Source organism: Salmo salar, chromosome 23 (assembly GCF_965601325.2).
Source record: "Salmo salar chromosome 23, fSalSal1, whole genome shotgun sequence".
Taxonomy (NCBI): Eukaryota; Metazoa; Chordata; class Actinopteri; order Salmoniformes; family Salmonidae; genus Salmo; species Salmo salar.
This window is the reverse complement of record NC_138313.1, coordinates 20,713,585-20,736,652: the sequence shown is the minus strand read 5'-3', so window position 1 is coordinate 20,736,652 and position 23,068 is coordinate 20,713,585. Positions and strand designations below refer to the sequence as shown.

Sequence of the window (23,068 nt, the reverse complement as noted above, 5' to 3'; positions counted from 1 at the left end):
GTTTGAATTTACGACTGCTGCTTCCGGGAACATGGCCGGCTAAACAATGACAAAAGTCTCTCTCCTCAAAATCAAGAGGAAACTTTTCGAAATGCAAACTACTTGGCTTAACAAAAGTGTTTGGATTCAGTGCGTGCAATTAGGTCGTTTATTTGGTTTACTTCTGCATGCATGTTGTTGAAGGTGATGTTTGAGTCGGAGTTAACTAACTTGGCTATCTAGCCAGCGAAGGTAGCCAACTTTTCACATTCAGCAGAATTACCCTAACGTTAGCTAGCAAATGCGAAGTGGCTAACATGTCAACATAGCTAGGAACATAAGTATTGCTATTGGCTGCTACACTTGAAGCCCGCAACTGATTTACTAAGTTCCACGATCGAGAAATGGAGAGTAGACACGTTGCAGTGCTGGCTTGTGTAACGTAGATGCGTTTGTTATTTTTATCGGGGTGTCTCGCTGGTTGCTTGCTATGTTCTCGCAGCTGCGTTCAGCTGTCTAGCTAGCTTGATTGACACTAATTTCAATGGCTCACTGCAGTTCAAATCCAAGTGGGAAGGTACCCCGTCCAGATAGCTCAGCGTTGATGGCAGGATCTCCTGGAAGCGTTGATCAGGCAATGAAGCCGGTGTCGTTTGAAATATTTGGAGAGTTTTGGAACGTCCAGGCCCGGCTCGGGCAAGGCGTCTCGGCCTCAGTATACCGTGTGAGCTCGGGGAGGGCGAGTACGGCCGCGGTTAAGGAGTTCCAGGCTGACACTCAGAGCGGAGATTACGGGTACCAAAAGGAGAGGTCCGTGCTGGAAGACATCCAAGGACACAAAAACATCGGTAAGAAATGTTTATTGAGTTGCAATATGGTTGTACTGTGCACAATCTCTGGAATTAGAGCTCGTTTTCTAGTGTGCCTTCCATGACTAGGCTATGTGAGAATCAAATTATGAGTCTTATTGCCAAGGGTGTAGCCTCATTTAACTTTGGATACTTTGGGTCTGTGTTCTTGTCCAGCTGATTGCAAATCTGTCATTACAACCAAGTCACACACATCAGTCTTGTCTCTGATCTGTCATAGTAAGTCGTGAGTATGTTTACATGCACACTAATCATTTGATATTAAACGTATTATGGCAGTAGGCCAAGTATATGGCAATAGTCATGTGAACACCTTACTCTGCTTGTCTTAATCGCCTTAAGGTCAAAATCTTAGTAAGCATATGCTGATTAAAACACCTGAGCTATGTTCAAATACTCATACTAACTGTACTATTGTGACGTAAGTTGAGTATGTAGTATGCTTATTGGTCATAGTATGGATATATTTAGTATGCCAAAAGTGCTCGGATGTCGTACTATATTCGTCAAAATTTCGAAGTATACAAGCAGTGGACACTATTTCCTTGCTTTTAGAGCACACAATGCAATTCTTCAGAAAATGGGCGTAGCGTCACAACATTTTCAGTTTTGATTCAATCTTCAAATTTATTAGTACATGTGAATAGCTTAATCGTCTTTCAATAGTGCGCTACAGCGCAATAGTGTGCAACTGAGCCCACAATTTGGGGCGTTACGGCATGTTGGCGGCATTCTTCTATTGGCAGGAACGTCCCCCCTTACCTACCGGAGTCCCCGCCCCTGCTACCGGAGTGCCCGCCCCTGCCTACCGGCGTCCCCGCCCCTGCCTACCGGCGTCCCCGCCCCTTGCCTACCGGCGTCCCCGCCCCTTGCCTACCGGAGTCCCCGCCCCTGCCTACCGGAGTCCCTGCCTACCGGAGTCCCCGCCCCTGCCTACCGGAGTCCCCGCCCCTGCCTACCGGAGTCCCCGCCCCTGCCTACCGGAGTCCCCGCCCCTGCCTACCGGAGTCCCCGCCCCTGCCTACCGGGGTCCCCGCCCCTGCCTACCGGAGTCCTCCTTGCTAGCTAGCAGGAGCGTCACCGTTAGACGGTGTACTTGGCTCCCGCCTGCCGAACACCTGCCCTCACCGTCATTAACAGAACTGCAGTAAAACAGTCCCCAAAAGCCAGGGGTGAAGGACACTGTCTACTGGTCACCCCTGCCTCCCGCTCGCACAGCAGGCGGGAGGCTGGGGCGACAGCTTGCTAGCTACCGCCCTTCCTTCTGCGGGGTTTATCGGTGGCTGGCATCCAACATTATTGTTCATTAATGCCACCTACTGTCCTGGAGCTCCCCCGCCTCCCACCTGTCCAAACTGAAAAATTGACCAATAGAAGTATAAAGAGGGGTTCCTGCAGATGCAGGAATGCCCTGAATTGCGGGCTGCAATTGCATCCTTCTCGCTTTCCAGTGTATGATCTACGCATGTGCCAGCACTGGTAGCGCAAACCTCAGCTCTTTTGCATGTGTTAAGTAAGTTCGGAAAAACTGAAAGTATGTATCTTAGAAATAGTTTTCACATACAAACTTAGAAAAAATAGGCTTTGCAAAAATAACATTTTTATTTATTAATTTTACCTTTATTTAACTAGTCAAGTCAGTTAAGAACAAATTCTTATTTTCAATGACGGCCTAGGAACAGTGGGTTAACTGCCTTGTTAAGGGGCAGAATGACAGATTTTTACCTTGTCAGCTCGGGGATTCGATCTTGCAACCTTTCGGTTACTAGTCCAACGCTCTAACCACTAGGCTACCTGCCGCCCCGGAACATGGTCGCTGTGGTAGAACATTTTATTTTGATGAGTGATTTTCTGCATTTATTTAAGTCCCATCATCAAGTAGCACGATTTCAGATATGTCCATGTATACAGTATTAACAGTAATCGTAGCCCTTGATCATGACTCTCAGTCCCATTACATTACACATAAGTCATTGGACGAAGGTCTCTTCTGTGTGGGTTAGTTTTGTTAAGAGCCCTGAAACTTGGTCTGAACATTAACATGCAGTGCTTGCGGTATGGTTTTGGAAGCATAAGGACCTCTTCTTTCATATCAGCGAGAATTATTTTTCAAAAAACAAAAGGATACATTTATACACACCTCTTTTTATAGGGTTAGTGTTCCCACACGGCCATATCTCCATACTCTGTTTCACAGAAACATGGCTCTCTCGGGATATGCTGTCGGAGTCGGTACAGCCACTGGGATTCTCAGTGCATCTCGCCAACAGGAATAAACATCTCTCCGGGAAGAAGAAGGGCGTTTCATGATTAATGACTCATGGTGTAATTGTAACAACATACAGGAACTCAAGTCCTTTTGTTCACCTGACCTAGAATTCCTCACAATCAAATGCCGACCCTATTATCCAGATAGCTGATGTTCTGAAAGAGCTGCAAAATCTGGACCTATACAAATCAGCCGGGCTAGACAATCTGGACCTTCTCTTTCTAAAATGATCTGCCGAAATTGTTGCAACCCCTATTACTAGCCTGTTCAACCTCTCTTTCGTATCGTCTGAGATTCCCAAAGATTGGAAAGAGCTAGAGCTATTGCCACGTTAAAATGTTATGAGATTCATTTTCTCCATTGTTTTTAATGGTAGACCGCTCTGGTAGGCCTACATTCACAGTAAGCTTGCGCTGGAAGTTGCTCAGAATTTTCACAACGTTCAAGTTTGCGCTCAGCAGACCTAAAATTTGCTCAGTGCTGGACAAAATTTAAGGGAACATTGCTAATAACCCAACCCTTTCCGTCTCATTTGTGTAAGGTCCATGCTCTTTATTTGCTATAAAACAATTCAAAGGAAGATAAGATATTGGAGAGTACTTTGCCCCCTATATAAAACAATTCTGTTGTCTATATTTATTGATCATCACCACATTTTTGAAGGACTGGGCTATAAATGGATATGGTTTTGATTATGACATCAATTCTACCTCTTCAATATCACCATATAGACTTACTTTGCATTCATAATACGTGAACATTCATATAATACACCATGTTTTCATAACACGCTTGTTTAATAACCTTTTGATAACTTTGCTTGACGGATCCCATCAGTGATTACAATAGGAAGGGATGATGGAAGGATGCATTTTGAGTATTCAAACAGAGCCCCTAGTAACCTCCTTTACTCCCCAATCAAATCTGTGCTGACTGTAACCCTAACCACCCCTCTCTGTCTCCACAGTAACGCTGTACGGGGTGTTCACCAACCGCAGCCAGGTGGGTGTGGCCACGCACTGCCTGCTGCTTGAGCTGCTGGACGTCAGTGTGTCTGAGCTGCTTGTGAGGGCCAGTACCCAAAGCCGAGCCTTCAGCCCCCAGTGTGGTGGTTCCCAGAAGCAGGGCCACTCCATGTGGTTGGTGCAGCACTGTGCCAGGGACGTCCTGGAGGCCCTTGCCTTCCTCCACAGAGAGGGCTACGTCCATGCCGACCTCAAGCCCCGCAATGTGCTCTGGAGCGCGGACGATGAGTGCTTCAAACTCATCGACTTTGGCCTCAGCTTCAAAGAGGGCAACCAGGTGATTTGAACTGAAGGATAGGGGTTTGGCTCTGACTGTAGGCCTCTGGTGAGGGGAACCAGGGGTGAATTCACTGGGACCATTTTGGACTAATGAGTACACATCTGGTATGGGGGCAGGTAGCTTAGAGGTTAAGAACATTGGGCCAGTAGCCAAAAGGTTGCTGGTTTAAATCCCTGAGCCGACTAGGTGTAAAATCTGTTGTGCCCTTGAGCAAGGCACGTAACCCTAATTGCTCCTGTAAGTCGCTCTGGATAAGAGCGTCTTCTAAATGACAAAAAAAAGGTAAAAATAATTAAACTGGTGGAGGACAGATGTTGGAGTAAGCTGTTGTCCCTGACTAGATGGTAGTCGTGCTAGAATGGACAAAAGATACAATATTCTCTGTGTGAAACATTTTCTGTGTGTTCAGGATGTGAAATACATCCAGACAGATGGGTACCGTGCCCCGGAGGCTGAGCGTCAATACTCCCTGGCCCAGGCGGGGATGGAGGTGGAGGGGGACTCTGGCTGCTCGGCCGCTGTGGACCTCTGGAGCTTGGCAATCGTCCTGTTGGAGATGTACTCAGGCATCAAACTCAAAGACACCGTCAGGTCACCCGAGTGGAAGGTATGTCCACAGCATGGCCCTCCAACTCTGGGTCTGGATTGCTATTATACTGAGTGTGCAGTCTTTTGTTCCACCACAGTACTAACACACCTGCTTAAATTACAGTTTTTTTTTTTACCACATTATTGTCATATAATCAAATCAACAGGCCCTTCCCAACAAAAATAATAAGAAGGACATGAGGAATAAATACACAATGAGTAATGGTAACTTGGCTATTTACACAGGGTACCAGTACTGAGTCCATGTGGTAATTGAGGTAGATATGTACATATATTTAGGGGTAAAGTGACTAGGCAACAGGATAGATGATTAACAGTAGCAGCAGCGTATGTGATAGTGCAAAAAGCGTCAATGCAGATAGCTATTTGGTTAACTATTTAGTAGTCTTATGGCTTGGGGATAGAAGCTGTTCAGAGTCCTGTTGGTTCCAGACTTGGTGCATCGGTACCACTCGCCATGCGGTAGCAGAGAGAACAGTCTATGGTGACTGGAATCTTGGACACTTTTTAGGGCCTTCCTCTGACACTGCCTGGTATAGAGGTCCTGTATGGCAGGGAGCTCGACCCCAGTGATGTACGCACTACCCTCTGTAGCGCCTTGCGGGTCAGATGCTAAGCAGTTGCCATACCAAGTGTTGATGCAGCCAGTCAAGATGCTCTCAATGGTGCAGCTGTAGAATCTATTGAGAGCCCATGCCAAATCTTATCAGCCTCCTGAGGGGGAAGAGGCGTTGTCGTGCCTTCTTCACGATTGTGTTGGTGTGTGTGGACCATGTTCACTAAGTAGTTATGTGGACACTGAGGAACTTGAAGCTTTCTCGAAGCACTCCACTACAGCCCCATCGATGTGGATGGGGGTGTGGGTTAGTAGGGAGTACAGGAGGGGACTAAGCACGCATGATCTTAGAGGACACTAGGTTGTTGCATCCTGGTAATCCATTTGGTCCCACGGCCTTGTGAACGTCAAGGTCTTATACCGCCACCCGTTGTGATTACATAACCAGACATACAGTGGACTGTAATAGAGACATGGCTACTTGTTTTCCTAGGAATGCGGTGGACTCTGTTTCACCTGTAGCTAATAGATTGATATGTTCTTCAGAAAGATAGATCGATAGATAATACACATGTATCAGATAGACATGGGTGTGTTGTCCAAACTGCTGTTCTGCAGCCTATTGTTCTTTGCTCCTGCAGGACAACAGTGCAGCAATAGTCGACCATATCTTTGCCAGTAACAGTGTGGTGGGTCCTGCCATCCCTGTCTATCACCTCAGAGACCTTATCAAAAGGTAACAACATTCATTCAGGACCACATGCATTTTGTTTTTGTTTTGTTTTTAGGTAAATGCAGACATTTGATCCATTGTACCAAATTGACTCTGCACTCCCTTAAATATAAGTTGTCATTTTTAACATTGGAAAGTTATTGAAATGAATATGATGATTATCCTGCGAGAGGGGTACCTAACGTTGACATTTGTATGCTCCCGCAGTATGCTTCACAACAACCCCAAGCACAGAGGCACAGCCGAGAAGGCCCTGCTTAGCCCCTTCTTCAGCATTCCTTTTGGTAATTCACAGTCGATATGGGCACATACCTTCCTCTCAGACAGCTTGATAGCTTGTAATACAACATAATCTTCCCAGCTCTCTCTCCACTCTTGCCCTCTAAGCCTACCCCCAAACCCCTCTTTCCCTCTGCTTGTAAACATCTACCTCCTTTATGACATTTGCATATTGAATTTTCATTGAAATCAACCAAGATTTTAATCATGGGGTTAGAATGGGGTTGGTGGAGCTGTATAAACCCTGGAAAAGGCCTCTTAAACCTATTGACTGAGAAAATATTGTGTGTGAGACAGCTCCTCACATAGAAGACTTGGTTCTGCTTCCCTCTCCTGTTCTGCGTCTGCTCAACCTGATCGATGACAGCCACCTGCACAATGAGGAGGAGTATGAAGGTAGGGTACAGCGTTTTTTCTTTTTAACCAACTTTCTCCTCTGACACTGAATAGCTCCTACAGTTGCTCATTATCACTATCAACGTCGGAATTACACTAGAGCTTTAGGGAATATTGTCCCTAGATTTCCAAAATATTCCCCCAAAATTACAGTGACAAAGGCCAAAACTTTTTGGGATGATATTTATATTGCAAGGTAGGGCTGCATGATTTGGACAGAATATCTAATAGCGTTTTTTTGGGGGGGGGGGGGGGGCAGATATTGCAACTTATGAATTGTGATTTTCAATCACTTGGGTGAAAACTTGGTAATTCCATCAGACATGGTTAAAACAAGTGTCAGGGTAGAGAACATTAATTCTAAAATGAGATCATATGAATGAATGCATACTGTGCTAACTGAATACAAAACCAAAGGAAACAGATTTGATCCAACATTGTAATAGGCTACAATGATAATAGATAGTATTATTACACCTACATATTAACAAACATGATAATACAAATATAGTGTGCTAAAAGCACAGCACTTATTAATTTAATGAATAAATAACATTGAGTTCCTATTTTACCATTATGAGTAATTAAATAACCTAAGTTAATAATTTATTCAGGCAGCTATAGATGGAATAGGAAGCGTATGATTGTGTAAGTTGGCTCAATCATTATTATAATCAAGCGATAAGGCTCAAGGGGGTGTGGTATATATTTTTTCTTTAACGGTCGGCCCCCGGACCAGGACCAAATCCCTGTCATTCACATGGAGAGTAGACGCCGATGCAGATCCGGGTGCCTTGTGAGAATTCGGCGGTGAGTGGGTAACCAGCCAATACCATCGGTCCTAGTAGCCAACATGCAATCATTGGAGAATAAACTGGATGAGCTCCATTCAAGACTATCCTACCAACGGGACATTTAAAAACTGTAATATCTTATATTTCACAGAGTCGTGGCTGAACAACGACATGGATAATATACAGTTGGCTGGGTTTTCCGTGCATCGGCAAGATAGAACCTCCGGTAAGACGAGGGGTCTGTTTCTATTTATCAATAACAGCTGGTGCGCAAAATCTAAAATTCAAGAAGTCTCAAGGTTTTTCTCGCCTGAGGTAGAGTACCTCATGATAAGCTGTAAACCAGAGTTTATCTATATTTTTTGTAGCTGTCTATTTACCACCACAAACTGATGCTGGCACTAAGACCGCACTCAACGAGCTGTATAAGGCCATTGACAAGAAAATGCTCATCCAGCGATGGTGCTCCCAGTGGCCAGGGCCTTTAATGCAGGAAAACGTAAATCTGTTTTAACAAATTTCTACCAACATGTCACATGTGCAACTAGAGGGGGGGAAAAAAACTATAGGACAGCTTTACTCCACACACAGAGACGCGTAGAAAGCTCTCCCTCGCCCTCCATTTGGCAAATCTGACCATAGTTAAATCCTCCTGATTCCTGCTTACAAGCAAAAACTAAAGAAGGAAGTACCAGTGACTCACTCAATATGGAAGTGGTCAAATGATGCAGATGCTAAGCTACAGGACTGTTTTGCTAGCACAGACTGGAACATGTTCCGTTGAGGAGTACACCACATCAGTCACCAGCTTCATCAGTATCTGCATCGATGGTGTCGTTCCCACAGTGACCTTACGTACATACCCCAACCAGAAGCCATGGATTACAGGCAACATCTGCACTGAGCTAAAGGGTAGAGCTGCCGCTTTCAAGGAGTGGGACTCTAACCCAGACTCTTATAAGAAATCTCGCTATGCCCTCTGACAAAACATCAAACAGACAAAGCGTCAACACAGGACTAAGATTGAATCCTAATACACCGGCTCTGACGCTCCTTGGATGTGGCAGGGCTTGCAAACTATTACGGACTACAAAGGGAAGTGCAGCCACGAGCTGCCCAGTGACAGGAACCATGGCTTTGGCTATGTGACAGCCTCAGTGATTTCTGTGTCTGTGCAGGATTTATTTTCGTAGAGCGTTATACCAGAAAACGCATCAGCAATCAATGCCTGTTTAAAGTAGGTGGCTGGTTGTGGCTGAGGGGCTTTGCTGCTGTCGGGCACTTAAACAAATATATATATATATATATTTTAGTTTTTTTTTTACATGCAATCGTCATAAAGTAGAGATGGTTATTATTCAAATGATTGAATAAATGTGTCGTGTTGCTCTTGTTGGTGCCACAACTCTGAGGCACTTTTTGCACAACATTTGCATTTGGTTGACATCTGTTTGCCTGTAGCCTGAATACTGCCATACCACTGTAGAGGTGCCCTTCTTTTGCACCAAATCAACGTTCTCATTAGCACTAGCAGCACTCATGTTTCTGATACACACAGAGGTTCCTAAACCTCATACTGTCTTTGGTAAGTAAAGCCTTTCGCTCCTCACCAGCATCTAACTGCGAGCTCTATGTGGGGATGCTTGTGATTGGACAGCATGTGCATGCCATGCAGAGAGAGGGAGAGCCCGCTTGTAATTGGTCAGCATCCTCTGTGCATGTACAGTTGAAGTCGGAAGTTTACATACACCTTAACCAAATACATTTAAACTCAGTTTTTCACAATTCCTGACATTTAATCATAGTAAAAATTCCCTGTTTTAAGTCAGTTAGGATCACCACTTTATATGTGAAATGTCAGAATAATAGAAGAGTGATTTATTTCAGATTTGATTTCTTTCATCACATTCCCAGTGGGTCAGAATTTTACATACACTCAATTAGTGTTACCTTTATTTGGGTCAAACGTTTCGGGTAGCCTTCCACAAGCTTCCCACAATAAGTTGGGTGAATTTTGTCCCATTCCCCCTGACAGAGCCGGTGTAACTGAGTCAGGTTTGTAGGCCTCCTTGCTCACAAACACTTTGTCAGTTCTGCCCACACATTTTCTATGGGATTGAGGTCAGGGCTTTGTGATGGCCACTCCAATACCTTGACTTTGTTGTCCTTAAGCCATTTTGCCACAACTTTGGAAGTATGCTTGGGGTCATTGTCCATTTGGAAGACCCATTTGTGACCAAGCTTTAGCTTCCTGACTGATGTCTTGAGGTGTTGCTTCAGTATATCCACCTAATTTTCCTGCCTCATGATGCCATCTATTTTGTGAAGTGCACCATTCCCTCCTGCAGCAAAGCACCCCCACAACATGATGCTGCCATCCCCATGCTTCACGGTTGGGATGGTGTTCTTCGGGTTGCAAGCCTCCCCCTTTTTCCTCCAAACATAACGATGGTCATTATGGCCAAACAGTTCTATTTTTGTTTCATCAGACCAGAGGACATTTCTCAGAAAAGTACGATCTTTGTCCCCATGTTCAGTTGCAAACCGTAGGCTGGCTTTTTTTATGGTGGTTTTGGAACAGTGGCTTCTTCCTTGCTGGGTGGCCTTTCAGGTTATGTCAATAAAGGACTTGTTTTACTGTGGATATAGATACTTTTGTACCTGTTTCCTCCAGCATCTTCACAAGGTCCTTTTGCTGTTGTTCTGGGATTGATTTGCACTTTTCGCACCAAAGTACGTTCATCTCTAGGAGACAGAACGCGTCTCCTTCCTGAGCGGTATGACGGCTGCGTGGTCCCATGGTGTTTATACTTGTGTACTATTGTTTGTACAGATGAACGTGGTACCTTCAGGCATTTGGAAATTGCTCCCAAGGATGAATCAGACTTGTGGTGGTCTACACATTTTTTTCTTGGCTGATTTATTTTGAATTTCCCATGATGTCAAGCAAAGAGGCACTGAGTTTGAAGGTAGGCCTTGTAATACATCCACAGGTACACCCCCAATTGACTCAAATTATGTCAATCAGCCTATCAGAAGCTTCTAAAGCCATGACATAATTTTCTGGAATTTTCCAAGCTGTTTAAAGGCACAGTCAACTTAGTGTATGCAAACTTCTGATCCACTGGAATTGTGATGCAGTGAATTATAAGTGAAATAATCTGTCTGTTAACAATTGTTGGAAAAATTACTTGTGTCATGCACAAAGTAGATGTCCTTGTTAAGTTCATGTTTTAAGTATCCCTATATTTCTGTTATTACGGGGCTATCACTCAGTCAAGAGTGCGCCCGCGCAGGAAGTCTGTTCGTTGATGGACCTAGCCTAGAGTGCAATGGCTACCTTGTAGTGTGTTCATACGATATAGTAAACTTTGTTAAACTGGAATCTTGTCGTTGTGTCATTTCGAGATAACAGTCCTAACCGACTTGCCAAAACAATAGTTCAACAAGAAAATTGTGGAGTGGTTGAAAAACGAGTTTTAATGACTCCAACCTAAGTGTATGTAAACTTCTGACTTCAACTGTAGAGAGTGAATTAATGGAGTCTAGCGCGCATCTCATTGGAGGATGTACCGTAGTCTAGTTTTTGTTGTATTAACGGAGTGCAAAATAAAGAAAATCGTAGCCTCTTGCGATATGGATATTGCTCATGTCAATATCGCAATTTTGATGAATCATGCAGCCCTATTGCAAGGTGCATGGTGCTGCACCACAAGGCAGTGCCACGAGTCATCAGTGAAATAAACAATATGATTAGACTATATATAGACTTAGCGGTATGACGTTCCCACGAGCAGAAAGATTATCCGCAGATATTGCAGATGAGCGCAATGCAAGATAATGCCCTCACACAGGAGAAGTTGAGCCATGCCCTTTTCGCTCTTTAGTTGTTACGGAACTCTGCATGATTCTGCTGTCCACTTCATGCGTCATTGACTATACCTTTTAAAACAAATGGTAAGATGTTACATTGTGAATAAGAAAATACATGAAAACACCCCATATTTTTCAAAAATACCCCTAAAAATTTGTCGACAGTGGCAAAATCCCCCCCCCCCATTTCTCTTTTTCAATTTGAATTTCCTACACTGATCACATTGATATTGTGACTAACTAGCATGATGACGTTGTTGTGTTGTCAGACATCTTGGAGGACATGAAGGAGGAGTGTCAGAAGTATGGCTCTGTTGTCTCTTTGCTCATCCCCAAGGAGAACCCAGGCAAAGGACAGGTAAACACACAACTAGCCCCATTACCAATTTGTCTTTCTAATACTTCCATACAGTCTTTGTAGTTTATAGATTTTGTAGATATTGTAGACCTGCATTTTTAACATCTGTTGTTGGCTTAATCTGTGTGTGCATGCGTTTTTTCCCCAGGTGTTTGTAGAATACGCTAACGCAGGCGACTCCAAAGAGGCCCAGAGACTGCTGACGGGACGGACCTTTGACGGGAAGTTTGTCGTTGCCACGTTCTACCCCCGGAGTGCTTACAAGAGAGGCTATCTGTACCAGACCGTGCAGTGAACACACACACGCACTTGCGCACACACACACACACACACACACACACACACACACACACACACACACACACACACACACACACACACACACACACACACTCGTCTGCTGAAGAGCACAGGCCGAGGCCTCAGTCAGTCACTGTCATGATGTGTATAATCAGATCACCACTCTGCTTTCTGCAGCCTCTAGAGCCAGAGTTAACCTACTGTGTCCTGTAGCTTTACTGTATGTAGCAACAGTCTGCGAAAGGAAAGCTTTGTATAATCCAATCTTCCATGTCCTGCTATGGGGATGTATACTGCTGGATGCTACTGTTGACAGATTCAGATGGGTCATATGTTTATCATAGGGGTAGATGGCTTGACTTTCGGTAAATGGATCCTCACTGGCCAAAGCTGCACACTGTCCCACTTTGCACACTGTGCTGATGTCAAACCCTAAACAAGAGAGTTACTTTATGTCCACCGATCTTGTAGAGCACAAGTACAGTACCAAGTACACTATGGGTTTCGTAAACCCAGCAAGCAGTTTGGATTGAATAGGGCCCTAGTTTTCTTTGTACTCAACGGCTTGAATATCCTATATTTATTTGTGTAATTGAAACCGTTCCTGATTGATTGATCTTGGGTCTCTCTTGTTAAAGGCTGAGCCACAATTTCATCTTGTCCAAAGTTACCTTCCCATGACCTATTTTTCTATGAGATGTTTGTTTTGAGACTTGAATTCCAAAGGTACCACTCCAGATCATCTGTAGAATCACGCTGAGTTCTAGAACGTTCTGAGCCTAAACTCTAACCACTCAACTTCAGCTCTTTTCTGTGGTACATGAAAAATATCAATTTCTTTGTTATTTCTGACATTTTTAATCTAATTTCTACCTTATATACTATTATTACATTTTGTCCAAGTTGACCCATATACTACTTATACTCCAGAATGGCTGTGCTGATGTGAGTGGAAGTTAAGTTTTTTTCGATATGTTATGAAAGGGATGGATTATTTCCTTAGCACTGTACGATACAAAGCAACAAGCTTACTTTACGTTCAGAACCGATGGATAGGGTTTTCACAGTTGAATATTTCAGTTGAAGAGCATTCGAGCTGACCGTTTCGTAACACAGTAGCCCACTTTCAGTTCTAACAGACGTCTGTGTGAGTTAGTCTACATGACAAATCAATGTGTGAGAGCTGTGCTAGTGTAGGTATTTGTTGATTATGTTGAGATTATAGATTTAATCCAATACTGCAGAGTTTTGTATCCTATGTCGTGTGTGGGAGATGTTGAAATGAACTTATCAGTTCAGTGCATGCAACATTGTTATGTTAGGGGCAGTATTTATTCAGACAGTCTTGACTCTTCCCCTTGTCTGTCTGCTGCTCATATTCAGTCCAATAACATTGTGAATCTTAAGCGTAAATCATAGTCCACAGACGCTGAGACTCGATAGTCCGGCGTCCCATTGTGACATAGCTATGCAGCTCTGAGACACCGTCTGTGGGGACGCACAGCCCGAACGCTCACCTCCCCACAATTCCCAGCCTACACAGCTATTCAGTTGAATGTGTTGACAGTTGGAGAAAATGCTTGTGCTGCCCAGAAAATTCTAAAAGTATGAAAGCCAACAGTCCAATATTCTAGAACACTGCTGTGCGTACACATTTTGGACTATGATGAACGCTTCAGATTGGGCACAGATGCTTCTGAATGAGTAGGCTGGCATTGAACAGGCTAAAGCTCCATCCTGCCTGCCCAGCCTCTCCAGATGTTTGAGAAAGAGACCATATATTAACATGAGCAGGAACAACATTCTGGATATTCTGCAATTTACTCCGTTTGTAGCTAACACTTCCAGTCAACTGGCGCCATGCGACAACTGTCGGGGCTGATTGAGACATTGTTGACGACATCCTGCCTAAATGTGAAAGCATTGACTCTAGGACTTATGGGTGACCGGTCATAACACCAATATGTGAGGTGATCCCATACCAAATGTAGTCCACTGCCTTAGCTGCCTTCTCTGTGTTATCTAGTCTAACACTGTAATGCTCCCATTTAGTTTCAGCACACTGTCCCTTCACAGTGTGTTATTCAAAGTAGATCCCAATGAAAGCCTTCATAGTTTCCTTCCTGATCTCCACAACCATGGCGCATGATGATGACATTTCTTTATGCAAACATTTTCAGGGAGCTTCTTTGTTTTTCGTTTACACTTTGGGTCAGTTATCCTAGTACAGTGTCCGTTTCTTTACTTCTATGTCTTCTGATATACTAATATGAAAACATTCTATGTATCTGATAAAGCTTTTAGATAGCTGTAATGGATTTGTGGGCAAGGCAGTATCTGGTGTTTGTCCATCTTGTTAGCTATGGGCTAACTTCTATATGATATTTGTTGTAATAGCAGCGAGTGTAATAAGAGTTTTAGCATGCAGGTGGCAGAGCAGGATTCATCTGGACAGTGACTATGCAGTCAATACTGATCAGAGAAAACCAGTACAACTACATAGGTACAGATACTACATGAGAAGGAGAGTGAAAGAGGGAGAGCGACAGTAACAGAGAGGGAGCTGTGCTGTAAGTCCGAATACATACAGTTGAAGTCGGAAGTTTACATACACCTTAGCCAAATACATTTAAACTCAGTTTAAAAAAATTCCTGACATTTAATCCTAGTAAAAATTCCCTGTCTTAGGTCAGTTAGGATCACCACTTGATTTTAAGAATGTGAAATGTCAGAATAATAGAAGAGATAATTACTTATTTCAGATTTTATTTCTTTCATCACATTCCAAGTGGGTCAGAAGTTTACATACACTCAATTAGTATTTGGTAGCATTGCCTTTAAGTTGTTTAAATTGGGTCAAACATTTTGGGTAGCCTTCCACAAGCTTCCCACAATAAGTTGGGTGAATTTTGTCCCATTCCTCCTGACAGAGCTGGTGTAACTGAGTCAGGTTTGTAGGGCTCCTTGCTCGCACATGCTTTTTCAGTTCTGCCCACAAATTTTCTATAGGATTGAGGTCAGGGCTTTGTGATGGCCACTCCAATACCTTGACTTTGTTATCTTTAAGCCGTTTTGCCACAACTTTGTATGCTTGGGGGTCATTGTCCATTTGGAAGACCCACTTGCGACCAAGCTTTAGCTTCCTGACTGATGTCTTGAGATGTTGCTTCAATATATCAACATAATTTTCCTGCCTCATGATGCCATCTATTTTGTGAAGTGCACCAGTCCCTCCTGCACCAAAGCACCCCTACAACATGATGCTGCCACCCTGTGCTTTTCGGTTGGGATGGTGTTCTTCGGCTTGCAAGCCTCCCCCTTTTTCCTTCAAACATAACGATGGTCATCATGGCCAAACAGTTCTATTTTTGTTTCATCAGACCAGAGGACATTTCTCCAAAAAGTACGATCTTTGTCCCCATGTGCAGTTGCAAACCGTAGTCTGGCTTTTTTATGGCGGTTTTGGAGCAGAGGCTTCTTCCTTGCTGAGCGGCCTTTCAGGTTATGTCGATATAGGACTCGTTTTACTGTGCATATAGATACTTTTGTACCTGTTTCCTCCAGCATCTTCACAAGGTCCTTTGCTGTTGTTCTGGGATTGATTTGCACTTTTTGCACAAAAGTACGTTCATCTCTAGGAGACAGAACGCGTCTCCTTCCTGAGCAGTATGACGGCTGCGTGGTCCCATGGTGTTTATACTTGTGTACTATTGTTTGTACAGATGAACGTGGTACCTTCAAGCATTTTGAAATTTCTCCCAAGGAAGATCCAGACTTGTGGTGGTCTACAACTCTTTTTTTGAGGTCTTGGCTGATTTATTTTTATTTTCCCATGATGTCATGCAAAGAGGCACTGAGTTTGAAGGTAGGCCTTGAAATACATCCACAGATACACCTCCAATTGACTCAAATTATGTCAGTTAGCCTATCAGAAGCTTCTAAATCCATGACATCATTTTCTGGAATTTTCCAAGCTGTTTAAAGGCACAGTCAACTTAGTGTATGTAAACTTCTAATCTACTGGAATTGTGATGCAGTGAATTTAAGTGAAATAATATGTCTGTTAACAATTGTTGGAAAAATGACTTGTCATGCACAAAGTAGATGTCCTAACCGACTTGTCAAAACTATAGTTTAACAAGAAATTTGTCGAGTGGTTGAAAAACGAGTTTTAATGACTCCAACCTAAGTGAATGTAAACTTCCGACTTCAACTGTACCATGCTGCTTTGAGCCCGATACGTTCTTTAGGCCACAGACTATTCTCTTCTCTAGTTAGATGTTTCATCTCCCGGGGCTGTCGGTAAGATTAAAAAGCTTCCTAGATAAGTAGTACTGTACGCTCTTGAATAAAATACCCCCAGTTTACGGCCTAACTCCATATTGAGAGAAGGCAGAATTGTGTAACTTTCTTTGTAAAGTTTTTTTTGTGTTACTCTGAGAAGTTTTAGAATTGTCACTGAGCAGCCACCCGACCCCAATCTATTCAGTAACGGATGGAAGGAGTGACTGTTTGCAGACACCCGGGGCAATCCGTGTGTGTGTGCTCGTCTGTCAGCCCTATCTATCACTGTTCTATCCCGCTCCAGCTCTGACCTCTAACCCCCTGACCTGATAGGCCAGTCCAGCGGAGGACCAGAGCCTTGTTAATATGCATGAAGCCCCTCTCCTTGGAATTCCTCAGAATTCTGCCCTCAGAATTCTGAACTCCTCAGATTCTGCCTAATGGATAGAATGGCCTGGTCCTCATCCATATACACACAAGCAGCCTTATAAATACACTTGGCTTTGATGATGAGTGGTCAAGGGGAGGCCGGGAGTGGGCTAGGGGGTATTAGGCAAATGAGGAGGGAGGGAGGTCACTGGGTTAATGTGTATCGTTGGGGGGGGGGGGGTGTGTCAAGGCTGCAGAAATTAGCGATAGCGCCCAAGCTGACACTGCACTCCATCTCTCCTGTTCTCGCTCTTATTAGAAGTTATTGTTGACCCAAGTTACTGCAGTAACACATAGGTAGGTATAAAGGTTAGAGAGTAGAGTGTGTTCTTTATATTAATTTATAGTTGTTTGAATGAGGGGAGGCTTCCTGCATCCTCCCAGCTTGTTGTTGATTAGCATTGTTCTGTTTCATTCAGGTTTATTTGCTAGAAGTGCACTTAAGCTTTTACAGGAACTCTGAACTTCCACTGAATTGAGCCCAACCATGCTTTACAGCACTGATCAAATGAAAGAGAAATCTCAGTCCGAGCAATATAATTTAGGCCATATAGTCTCCAGTGATAGCCGTGTAGACTACAGCACTGATACCAATGTGTTATCAATCATGTCCCTTCCCCACTGAAAGACAATCATGATGATTATCACTGTTGCCTTTTTTATTTTATCCTTTACATTTTTTATTAACCTTTTGTCTCCTTTGGGTTTTGTGGAAGCCTCCTCCATTGAGCGGCTGGCAGCCCCCTGTTACAAAGAACAACCCTGTCTCCAACAGAACTTAAACTGACTTAAATGTAATGTGAATATCTCGCTCTGAGAATCCCTCCATTCACACTAACTGATCTGTCAAATCTGCATTATTAAAGGCACATATTATGAGTATGAAACAAGTGTGTGTGTGTGTGTGTGTGTGTGTGTGTGGTGTGTGTGTGTGTGTGTGTGTGTGTGTGTGGAGACCATGTATTGTCTCACAGAACACTGATTCTGAGTGATTATACATGATCATATTGTCATTTTGCATTATCTCACAATAAAGAATGCTAGACTTGACTATCTTTAATTCGTGTTTGCAATATATGTTAGCCCATTAATGCCTGTTTTTACAGTCTGGATCAGCTATATCAATACAGATGTAAAAACCTTACATGATGTATTAATGTAGGATTGCCACTAGAGGCCAGCACAGCCACACATCACAACATACTGCTATTACTATTAGATTTATTTACTTCTGTTGCTGCCTGCCTCTTTATTTTTGATCCCCACAGTCTAGCCGCTGAGTTGAGCAGACCTCACATCCACACACGATAAATGCATAATCTAACAAGGTCTATTGATCCCTGTCATACTCTGATCGATTACCTTGCCGTGATGTTTTCAGCAAGCCAACAAATAATTGCTTTCCACAACTCTCTGGGGTGGAAGGATGCAGGCTGACCGATAATTATAAAAGGAATATCCCATAGTGGGATAGCCTGGATGTCGGGCTAACACATCATAGTTGAACACCGAGCCAATTAGACTTGAGTGGTAAACACTACGATGCCTTGAATACATATGAACCCATGCATGAGGTAGTGCTGTATCAAGACCAGGGGTTGGAACCGGTTCGAGGAACAGAATCCGAACCAGGAACGAAAGGGATCTATACTGTTCCGGAACATAACCGTTATTTTAAAAGCATGGGAACCGGTTAATAACGTTTGTTCTACTTACGGACATTTCTTTCAGTCCCACAAAAAACGCAACAAGGCGCCTATGCAAAGCCCTCACTCTTTCATTTAGAAACGTATTCCTGTGTCTGCCTGCCAGCTGAAAATCTTTGCCAGTGCGTGTGTAGGCAACCTTCCCCTCCCCTTTCTAAAGCTTAGGTTACTGTAGCCTACTGACGTTACAAGCTTGATTCAGCAATTAGGGGGAGATTTTTAATTAGCAAAGAATGGATTAACATTTTCAATGCTAGTTACGGATACTATAGTTATCATGTTTCACATTAAATTTATTAACTACAAAAAGGTAAGATGTGTTTTTAATTCTGGTGCCGCACTGCACACACAAGCTTGTTAGCTAGCTAGCTATCTCTGGTCCAACGTTAAGCCAGCTCTTGTAAGTCCAAAGACATTCAAAGTTCCTCCATAGAAGCCGCTCCTTCGTAGGTATATAATTCTGTGGGCCTAATTCAGATGATGCATGTCATAAGATGCCCAATGCTTCAAGCCTCCTCCTCCACCCTCTCTCGCCACCCGCAAAATTTAAGTCACGTTGTGCCCTACACTTGTCTGTCCATCACGCATGTAAACAACCGGCTGCCTAGGATAAAACAACTATAGCTTGCCTGCTTCATAGCAAGCTGCTCTATCTGCACTGATTGGTGAAGTCATTTAATGTTGAGCGTATGTGAAAACATTTCGATTTTAGAGGAACAGAAAGGAACGATATAAACCCGGTACTTTATTTGGGGTTCGAACCGGTTCATAACTTTATTTTGCAGGTCGGAATAGCAGAACGGAACCCCCAAAAATATGGTTCTGTTCAGAACTAAATGATTGAAAAATGATTTTGCTTCGAACCCCTAATCAAGACCAAGTTAATTTCCCATTGTAGGTATTAAAAATATAGTAGGCCTACATTAGAGCTCTCAAACAAGTGACTAGTAAGACTATAAGAGCAGACCCCCTGTAGCCCTCTGCATTCCACAGCCACCCCACAGCCTCCTAACACATTGTCCTGCTGCTTCCTGTCACTGGGAATAGTTTACAGCCTGCCCCATAATGAGGGCCTTGTCTGGGCTCAACCACACTGGGCCCCTAGAGGACAGACCAATGGATGGATAGCGGAAGGAAGAGACTTTCCAACTTGTACGTGAGAAAGAGAATATTGGTATGGTCAAACAAAATCCGCTTTGTCTGCAGTGATTCAATGTTCTCACAGCCTGAAGTTAGCCATTGATCTGCTGATGAAGAGCGGTAGAACTAGAACAAGGAATAGTCTGGCCTAGAGGGCCTGTCCAACACTCACACTTCCCTTGATCTTCTGACAGGGACATACACTGAGTGTACAAAACATTAGGAACACCTTCTTAATATTGAGTTGCACCCACTTTTGCCCTCAGAACAGCCTCAATTTGTCGGGGGATGGACTACGAGGTGTCAAGCATTCCACAGGATGCTTGCCCATGTTGACTCCAATGCTTTCCACAATTGTGTCAAGTTGGCTGGATGTCCTTTGAGTGGTGGACCTTTCTTGATACTCATGGGAAACTGTTGAGTGTGAAAAACCCAGCAGCGTTGCAGTTCTTGAGACACAAACCGGTGTGCCTGGCGCCTAGTACCATACCCCTTTCAAAGGCAGTTAAATCTGTCGTCTTGCCCATTCACCCTCTGAATGGCACACATACACATCTCATTTGTCTCAAGGCTTAAAAATCGTTCTTTAACCTGTCTCCTCCCCTTCATCTACATTGATTTTGAAGTCGATTTAAGGGATCATACAGTAGCTTTCACCTGGATTCACCTGGTCAGTCTATGTCATGGAAAGAGCAGAATGTTTTTTCTCCCATCTTCACAAAATACTCCATAATGACAAAGTGAAAACATGTTTTTAGAAATGTTGCACATTTTTTGGAAGATGAAAGCACCTTTTGGCGGCGGTTACAGCTGTGAGTCTTTTTGGTTAAGTCTCTAAGAGCTTTGCACACCTGAATTGTGCAATATTTGACTTATTTTTTTTAATTCTTCAAGCTCTGTCAAGTTGATTGTTGATTATTTACTAGACAGATATTTGTAATTATTGCCATACATTTTCAAGACGATTTTAAGTAAACTATATCTAGGCCACTCGGGAACATTCAAAGTCGTCTTGGTGAGAAACGCCAGTGTAGATTTGGCCTTGTGTTTTAGGTTATTGTTCTGCTTGAAGGTGAATTCGTCTCCCAGTGTCTGTTGGAAAGCAGACTGAACCAGGTTTTCCTCTAGGATTTTTTTATCCTAAAAAAACTCCTTAATCCTTGCTAATGACAGGCATACCCATAACATGATGCAGCCACCACCATGCTTGAAAATATCAAGATTGGTACTCAGTGATGTGGTGTTGGATTTGCCCCAAACATTACACTTTGTATTCAGGACAAAAGTTAATTTCTTTGCCACATTCTTTGCAGTTTTACTTAAATGCATTGTTGCAAACGGATGCATGTTTTGGAATATTTTTTAATCCTGTACAGGCTTCCTTCTTTTCACTCTGTCATTTAGGTTAGTATAGGTGTAGTAACTACAATGTTGTTGATCCATCCTCAGTTTTTCAGTTAAACTATGTTTTAAAATTACCATTGGCCTCATGGTGAAATTCTTGAGTTGTTTCCTTCCTCTCCGGGAACTGAGTTAAGTAGGACGCCCGTATCTTTGTAGTGACTGGGTGTATTGATACACCATCCAAAGCCTAATTAACAAAGGGATATTAAGCATCTTCCTTTTTTGATTTTTACACATCTACCAATATGTGACCTTCTTTGAGAGGTATTGGAAAACCTCCCTGGTCTTTGTGGTTGAATCTGTGCTAGAAATTCACTACTTGACTGAGGGACCTTACAATTATATGTATGTGTGGGGTACAGAGATGAGGTAGTCATGAAAAAAATATTAACCACTTTTATTCAACAAGGAATTAGTCCATGCAACTTATTCTACAAACACAATTCCACTTTGACATTTTGACATGGGGTATTGTGTGTAGATCTGTGACACAAAATCTCAATTTAAAACATTTTAAATTCAAGCTGCAACACAACAAAATGTTGAAAAAGTAAAAGGGTGTGAATACTTTCTGAAGGCACTGTATGTATGGCTGTCTGTCGCAGGCATGTTAATCAAAAGGTGACCATCACGGAATTTTGGTTGGTGCGTAAAAACCTTGAATTTAGATAAATATGAAGGTGTGATCGGTCCACACTCAAAAAGATGTTGCATAAAGCTTACATAATTTTTTAATAAGTATTCTTTAGATTTTCTTGTTCGGGCATTTTCACTGGGGAGTGAGAGAGCAAGGGAGAAATGGGCTGAGAGCTGGGGATTGAGAGACCTGCAGGGACCTAGCCCAGTGAGGATCAGCACAGCGCCCTCATCACGAGAGGATAGAAGGGGAATACGAACGGACACGCACACACACAATCTGATCGATAAGGCTGATAAAATCCAATTCAGCTTGCTGACGCTGCCTAATACATTGGCAGTGTAGTGTGCGTGTGTTGGAGGTCAGATTATCCTGTCTGAGTGAGAGTGAGTGAGAGGAAGGAAAAGGAAACTCACTAGATAGGACTCTACACACTGATGTCAGCTCAGGTGAACTTGTCACCTTTCTAACTGTGGCGTGCCTTAAATAAAGTGTACACCACCTTCCTTCACCTTGAACCTGTGTAGTCCACCTGCCTGTCTGGGCCTGTTTCTGTCTAGTTTGTGTATTAGACCAGGAAAGGAAGCTCCTTTTAAACTGTTAACTAGTGAAATAGCCATTCTAATCAAATGAGATTCATTCACTCACTCTGATTAATGTTCTACTGATTAACTCCCCACTGTCTCACTGGCTCTATTAAGTGTGTGCGTGTGCGTGTGTGTGTGTGTGTGTGTGTGTGTGTGTGTGTGTGTGTGTGTTTACTCTGTGTTTTAGCCAGAGAGAGTCTGTCAGTCTGTCTTGGGAGAGCGATTTAAACAGCCAGCTTGACTGCCTGTGTGTAGTCCTGTTCCAGACACAATTGCGCGCACACACACACACATGCGCACACGTTATGTTCTTCTATCCTCGTGGGGACCTAAACTGTATTTATATTCAAAATCCTATTTTCCTTAACCCGTAACTCCTAATTCTAACCCTAGCCCCTAATCTTAAATAGCCTTTATCCTCATGGGGATGTGGGAAATGTTCCCACGAGGGAGAATTTTCCTTGTTTTGCTATCCTTGTGGGGACTTTAGCTGAAGCTGGAGACTTACATTTCCCTCACTAACTTTAAACATCAGCTATCTGAGCAGCTAACCGATCGCCG

The 23,068-nt window shown here is 43.2% G+C and overlaps 1 protein-coding gene across 2 annotated transcripts; it reads left to right on the top strand.

Annotated features, from left to right (window-relative positions):
* The first annotated feature begins 29 nt into the window (after nt 1-29).
* LOC106584140 (serine/threonine-protein kinase Kist) lies at nt 30-18,083 on the top strand. Of its 2 annotated transcripts, XM_014169055.3 has the most exons (9): nt 30-827; nt 4,085-4,419; nt 4,832-5,029; nt 6,229-6,323; nt 6,528-6,604; nt 6,897-6,995; nt 7,941-8,015; nt 11,932-12,020; nt 12,169-18,083. In XM_014169055.3, exons 1-9 carry the CDS (start codon nt 524-526, stop codon nt 12,313-12,315), a joined length of 1,419 nt encoding a protein of 472 aa, XP_014024530.1. In that variant the 5' UTR covers nt 30-523; the 3' UTR covers nt 12,316-18,083. The 2 variants fall into 2 exon arrangements, with proteins under 2 accessions (XP_014024530.1, XP_014024531.1); XM_014169056.3 differs by lacking the exon at nt 7,941-8,015.
* Nucleotides 18,084-23,068: the final 4,985 nt, after the last annotated feature.

Bases quoted from the DNA above. Each gene is read 5' to 3' on its own strand.
- LOC106584140 (XM_014169055.3), top strand. From the start codon at position 524: ATGGCTCACTGCAGTTCAAATCCAAGTGGGAAGGTACCCCGTCCAGAT. The intron at 828-4,084 runs GTAAGAAATGTT...CTGTCTCCACAG, and splicing joins CCAAGGACACAAAAACATCG to TAACGCTGTACGGGGTGTTC. The intron at 5,030-6,228 runs GTATGTCCACAG...TTGCTCCTGCAG, and splicing joins TCAGGTCACCCGAGTGGAAG to GACAACAGTGCAGCAATAGT.